At 44.8% G+C, this 7208-nt stretch overlaps 1 protein-coding gene across 1 annotated transcript in view; it reads right to left on the bottom strand.

Moving 5' to 3' along the window:
• Positions 1-963: 963 nt before the first annotated feature.
• The window catches only part of ARID5B (AT-rich interaction domain 5B), a 239555-nt gene continuing 233310 nt past the window's right edge, over positions 964-7208 (bottom strand). The window contains 1 exon segment of the mRNA XM_006147078.3: positions 964-4556. Within this exon segment, the coding sequence (XP_006147140.1) occupies positions 2391-4556 (2166 nt within the window). The 3' untranslated portion in view covers positions 964-2390.

Here is a 7208-nt window from a genome sequence, read left to right as displayed (position 1 = left end):
GGAGACACATGCCCCATATTCCAAGTGAACTCCCCAGAGACAGACGACCCTCATTTTCTTTGAGAAACGAACTCATAGAAACCACGTATGATCTAGCTCGTGTCTGCTGAAGAACCACCAGGGCTTCCTTTTTCTTCCAAGTCCTCCAATTCTGTGGCCATTCAATCTAGTGCAACTCTCTTACATGTGTCTTCGCTAGCGTTTTGCCAGCTGGATCGAGATCCCCCCCCATCTTGTGCAATAGCAGGATAATCTGCACTCACACATTTATATCCTAAATTCTACTAGTCTATCTACGGTTCTATTAAATATATATATATATATATTATTCCACAGGAAGGTAAATAATTAATTGAAGCAAATGGAACTCTTAACACTGGATCTCTACATTCTTTTGTTTCCACCTTTGGATATTAAGTATGTTACATTGAATATTTGGCTTCATATCATGGAGACATTTTAATATAAATGCACGACATGCATGGCTTTGATTAAGAGCCGCAGTTTCACTGTTATCAAGTTTCGATTATTTTGCATTTGAGTTACCTATTTAGAAGTTGAAAATTGTCACCAATTTTCATAGAATTAAATAGCTCAGAGGTAAAAGACTTGGTTAACTATGGTTCTACAGGCTACTGGTAGTGTTGAGGGGAGGAATGGGGCTGAGGAGTCTTCAGTAAGGGTGGGACCTGGAAGAAAATCCACTCTGTATCCATCGACTTTTTAATACGCTTAGAAAATGTGTCCACCTGGATGTTACATCTCGGTAACAAATACATTAAAGTGGCAAGAATGATAATCGACATTCCCCACATCCTTTGACTGCTTGAACAGCTCGACCATTTATTTCCAACAACAAAAGAAATCACCAAGCAGACTGTATAGCCAAGTGGTTCAAACTGTGACACAAACCACTTTATGTGTGTGCATAGGCACACAACCTTGTAACTTAAAAAGGATGACTTTTTTTTTTTTTTTTTGGAAATGGGTAATCCAGTATGACAATTAGCTAAAAGATGTGGCTTGGGAGATTCTTCTCGGGAATGACAAGAAACCAGTTTGACGAAGGCTATGTGACTACCTCTCACTCAGAAGACTGAGGCCTAGAGAAACCATCTGGTGGTCAGGCCTAAGGCTGTTTCTTCTCCTCTAGGTAGTCGCGCGCCATCCTCCTCCCAACCCCCTTCCCCAGACCATTTCAAAGGATCTGTGCCAACACCCATGTAAATCATTTTGGCTCCTGTTCTAATTTCTGAAATTCCTAAAATATCTGTTCAACCCACAAATATGTCCTCTAGACTCTGTTGTTATTCAGCCACTTGCTGCCAGTGAGGTTTTTTGTTTTTATGATTCCTCTGGTATGTAGGACAGTTTCACAGCCTAGATAAGGTAAGTACAATGCTCAATATTTTCACAGAACCCAATACTTCAAAGCAAAGCACTTGGCCGGGTAAGCAGTGCGTAAGCTCTTTCAACTCTGCCATTTATGAGGAACAAAATCCTTAAGTTGCAGATCAGCAAAGGAACGTTCTCTGCACTGTTGTGTGCTCGACTGTTTCTTTTTCTTTTGTTCCACTAGAATCAGTTGCTTCAATTTGTAAACAATAACTTGACCACCCAAAGCTGCTCAAAATGATAAGATGTGGAAAAAAGTACAAATACATATCAACAGCTAGGACAGTCAGCCTTTGAAACAAAACAGAACAAAACAAAAACAAAACATAAACAAAAGATCTGCAAATAAAAGTGATATTATTTAATTAAAAAAAAAAAGAAAGAAACAAGGAAACAAAAGGAACTGGGAGAAAATGGAACTACCTGTATATAAATTAGGTGAGCAAACAGTGATACGGGTAGTTTGAAGAAGCAAATATATACAGTCAATTTAACAGTGTTTACTTCTCTGGATTGTATAATAGTGTCAAAATGAAAGATCTACTGAAGTTTCACTATACATTGCATTGATTGAACCTTGGAGAGTTTGTTTTATGAAGAGGGCCATGCCTTGGCATAGGTTTGCCAGTCTCCCTTGACCCTGTCTTGAAAATGCCTGCTCCCTCTTTTGCCCAGATTGTTTCCTGACCATCCAAACTCAGGTGGGATCTTCTAAGTTTTTCCTGGATATACATAAATCCCTTCACGAGACCCACACGCCAAGTGAATGATCTGGAGGTGTCAGGCCATCTGCTGGAGGAGGGTCGACTGACCACCCAAAGCTAGAACTGTCCTGGAAAAATCAGTCGGTCACCTCCTCTCTCGGCCCCTATGGCCGGGACTGATTGTACCCCAGATTAGAAGATATACTGACTTCTAACTACAAGCCACATCCCCAGGAGAAGGAGCGAAGCTCTGTTGGCCACGCCATGGTGGGATGCTGGACAGAACTGGCCTTACAGTTTTGTACTCGGGTGTACGGATGACAGTTGGGAAGATGGAAAGGCAGCTTGAGGGTTTATAGCAGCTAAAGGGTAGATGCTGTTGTGCAAAAGGTCCCCATACGAATTTCCTACAGGTGTGGCTGCAGCCAAGTGTCTGTACAGCTGCTGAGAATTTGTCGGTGACGTAAAAATTCCTCTTTGCATCACAAGCGAGTGGAAAGCCAGGGGCTGCATGAGCGGTGAAAGCACAGTCTGGTTTTTCAAGTACTGCAGAGAATGAGAATACCCAGCTGGAAGCCTGGAGTTGAGACTCGAGTTACACAGGCTCCCCGAATACAAACCTGGGAAGATGGGGGAGGAGAGAGGGAGCTTGTGGCCCTCCGATCCGCCCCCGGAATGGCCGCCGTGAGCTGCCTTGCTGCCTTCGCTCTCCTGGTCAGAGGCCTTCTCCTTCCCAGAGACCTCCTTGGATGGGTCCAGGGGAGACACGGCCCGGGCCTTTTTCCCAGCAATCACAAGGTCCAGATCCTCCAGGCTGCGCTTGATCGGACGTGCCGCACCAATGTTCTGAGGGCTCATTTTCCGGTGCAGGATAGGATGAACCATGCCTTCCATCTTCCTGAAATTCTCCAGTCTCACGTGGTGAGGTTTTCCTGACCTGGAAAGTGATTCAGGGTACTTTTTAGGGGCCGTCATGGTCATGGGTGATACCCGGCAGGCTTTGGGGTGACAGTCTCGACCCTGACCGCTGATGACCTGGAACTGGGAGATGCCTTTGCTCTCCTGAGGCCCGGGGGCCGAGTGGGCCAGGCCCAAGACCTTGCCGGTCGGTTTGTGCGGGTTCTTGGGAAGGCTCAGATCCGTGGGCTGGTCGTCCGTAGAGGCTTCTGCTGCAGCCGACTTTTTGTCTTGCAGATGCAGAGATGTGAGATAATTTACATGGAGCTTGTCTTGGTGTTTGTGGGAAGGGAAAGAACTGTTTTCTGACTCCCTGTACAGGTCCCGGGAGGGGTACTTGGATGTCTGTTCGCTGTGAAGGTGGTGCTCGGTGTGTCTGTAGAGGCTATGGAGATGCGGGGACGAGTAGAAGTCTGCCAGGAAGCTAGGCATGTGGGAGTGAGGGAGTGCCCTCTTCTCCAGCAGTTTCTCCTTGCCCTCCTGGATGTCCTGCTTCAGCACGTAGGAGTCAGAGAGTGGGTGAAGGTGATGCTTGGAGAGGCTGCAGCGGTGAGGATCCGACCGACCCAGTTTCTCATGCTTAAAAAGGTCGTTGATACTCTTCCTCTCCTCCGAGGGCTTGCTTTTGAAACTCTGGACATGCTGAATCACCGATGGCCGGCTGACCGCCAGATGGTCAGTACTTTGGCCATGGTGGGCCTGGGACAAACCAGAACACAAGTCATCCCGGGCTATCAGTTTCTTTTTGCTGATCAGAGGGGGTGGGGAACCATAGGGGTAGCTGCTGGAGAGGCTGGCCCCACTCACTTGGGACAAGAGCTTTTTCTTGGCCAGTGGGGACATGATGCCAGGGTTGCCCCTGGAATAGAGCAGGGGCGTGTAATTAAGTCCATGGTTCTCATTCATTGGCCCAGTCAGGTCTTTGTCTTTGAACATGTCAAAGGACTGGACCACAAGGACCTTCGGGGTCTGCTTCAGGGCATTGTGGATGTCATCGCTGCCCAGCTGGTCTACCTTCACAGTGCAGTTGGCAATGTAATCCGCCGTGGGGGGCAGCTTGTCGTCCTCCCCCTCGCTTGGGGTTGCCAGTGGTGGCTGGGTGCTGGGGAAGGTGGGAAAGGGTGCTTCTTGGAGGTCATTTTCAGGGTTCTCCGTGAAACAGCAGGGCTTGGATTCTTGTTTGGAGTCCACCAGGGCATTGGGGGAGGTGAGTGGCTGTTTGCCAGCCCCAGGGATCAGGGCTGGTTCTCTTTCAGGGGCCAGAGGTGCACTGGGGGGCAGAGGCGCAGCCCCCTTCTCCCCAACCTCCTCTTCTGTCTTCTCACTGTTGGAGCCTTGGTCTGCTTCACTGTCGTTTTCTGGGTCCACTCTGGATGTCAGGGGCCTTGCTGCAAAATCCTGGTACCCTTCCGTTTTTTTCTTTGTGTCTGCTGCTGGGAGAGGCTCCTGAATGTTTTTCTGATTTAAAGTCTCTTGTTCCTTCTCTTGCTCTGATGAAACCTGATGAGATATTTCAAAAGACAGTCAGAAGGAAACCAAATAGACTGACACATCTAGCTATAAAATAAAGAATCACATGCAACAGTTTTTCTTGAAGACAGGCTTGTCAATCAGCTCACGAAGTTTCTGTAAAGCTTTATTACTCCCCAATCATGGCTCTAAACAAAGAACTCTAAATTACAGAAACATTAGGGGAAACATGCATGTTCGCTTCAATTCCTTATGAGGCACCTATCAAAATAGCAAAGTGTTACATGCTGATAGGTAATGTTTTTCTGATTTAAAGTCTCTTGTTCCTTCTCTTGCTCTGATGAAACCTGATGAGATATTTCAAAAGACAGTCAGAAGGAAACCAAATAGACTGACACATCTAGCTATAAAATAAAGAATCACATGCAACAGTTTTTCTTGAAGACAGGCTTGTCAATCAGCTCACGAAGTTTCTGTAAAGCTTTATTACTCCCCAATCATGGCTCTAAACAAAGAACTCTAAATTACAGAAACATTAGGGGAAACATGCATGTTCGCTTCAATTCCTTATGAGGCACCTATCAAAATAGCAAAGTGTTACATGCTGATAGTACACAATCATATCACTCCTTGATTCTAATATATAGTTTAATTCCAAGGTTGTCTTCTTGTCACATCAGTCAATTATCCAAATGGGTTTAAAATTACATGTTGTGTTTTATGACACTTTGGAGAAAGATTTTTTTCAAGCATCTCTCTTTCAAAAATCCAACGAACCTCATACCACTAGACAACAAACTTACCCTAACTCCTTGCCTTTCTTTGAGAGAGCAAATGCCTTTCCAATGTGTCCAGTATGGTGCACCGAAAAAATGAGTGATGCTTACGTGTTAATAATTTCTACTCAGTGCCACACGTCACACAGATCATGCAGAAATACTGAAGAAGTGTGCAGATGTAATGGCGTTCTGTATACTGCAGGGACAGAGGCAACTCTGATTCCTCCTAGGCTGCAGCACACTACAATTTTATTAAAACCAAAATGAAGTTGTCAAAATTCAGGCAGTGAGCGCCACCACAAATACAGCTCTTCTGTTCACTGACATAAATTGTAGTCAACGAGATGGATGCTCTTTATGTGTCCCTATTGACAGAAGTTGTGGGCACAATCCAACCCATTCATTGCATTATGTAGCCGTATAAACTTTGACCTAAGAAGGTCATTTTAACTTTCCATCTATGACTCAGCTGACCAACAAGCCCTTTCAAAATTGCTGTCATTCTGCCCTGACATGTGTCAGTAGAACAGTCACAAAATAGTTGTCCTGAGCTGGTCTTTTTCTCTCCTTCCATCTTTTCCCTTGAACTCTATTCTTCATTAAAACAGGCAGTGTCAACCACATCGGTGTTTCTGGATAAGATCAAGGATGTTGGTATAGGAATAGGAATAAAAACTATAATCAATCATACTCATTTTGGATATATTTCTCCTCAAATTCACTTAAAAATATCCCTGCTTTTCAGAGATATGATATGCTTAAGAGAGTCTTTGCTTATCTTTTTTTTTTTTTTTGTACAAATAGCTGCCTTTTCCAGTACAAATATCATTACTTGTTCTACACTAATAATCATCATTGGTCTCTTGAGCTTACACATTACATGACTATACAGAAAAATGAGTTAGGCAAAGAAAAAAGGCAAATGGTATTCAATTGTTTGTTTCTGATGGGGTTACAGTTGAAAGCAAGGCTATGGGGATCCTCAGCTCCCGAGGATATGCCCATGACCTAAGCCTTCAATTACACTGGAGTCCCACACTTCTGGTTTTAAGACAAGTTTCACAGGTCTTTGAAAGCTTGGTAGAGAAAAGTACAGGAGCCTTTTCTTAGGATACATTTTAGGATCTGTTTTACTATGTTAAATACCAGCTCCCTACCATGCCACTTGCAATCCAGTTACTCAAAGACAATGGATTGGACCATCACCCTCCTATCTCCATTGAGTTCATTGCTTCATATATTGAGAATATCAAAACTTAAAACCATGTAAACAGCAATGAGATCAATAAAGCCCAGAACTGAAAACCCCAAACACAATCAGTAAGAAGATCTATACTTGGGCAATATGCTGAGTCTCCATGGAGATGGGAAATGGTTTCTACTATAAGGGCAACTTGGAGAGAGTGGGAGATGGGTGATCCCATGTAGTTTAGACAACATCATCAGGACAAACTGAAATATAAGACACTTAGAGTTCCCTAAAGAGAACAGTTGGGGTTTGTAGAAAAGAGGGAGCCCAGTGGTTTTAAATAAGGGTGTTTGTGGGATCCAAGACATATATAACCATCCTCTCCCAAGCCAATGGGCTCAGTGCATGGGTGGAGGATTCCTCCCACAACTCACAAAACAACCGTTAAAACTTCATCCTCAAAGTAGAGCCATTCGAGGGAACCAGCAGTTAGCATAATGGCTATGTCGCTGGACTCCCACATAGTCAACCGCGGTTCGAGTCCCGGCCCCGGTGGCTTAAAACTCACACCGGGTGTGTGTGCATGCATGCCCAAGATCCCAAGAGGAGAATGGAGGAGAAGGGATTGTGGCATGATCATCCCCTCTGGGGGGTGATTTCTCGCTTTCTGTCTCTATGTCTCTCTCTGTCTGGCGAGCGCATGTGCCCTATAGC

This window comes from Tupaia chinensis, unplaced genomic scaffold (genome assembly GCF_000334495.1).
Source record: "Tupaia chinensis unplaced genomic scaffold, TupChi_1.0 Scaffold000199_1, whole genome shotgun sequence".
Classification (NCBI taxonomy): Eukaryota; Metazoa; Chordata; class Mammalia; order Scandentia; family Tupaiidae; genus Tupaia; species Tupaia belangeri.
The sequence above is the reverse complement of the archived record's forward strand: the minus strand, read 5'-3'. Positions and strand labels throughout refer to the sequence as shown.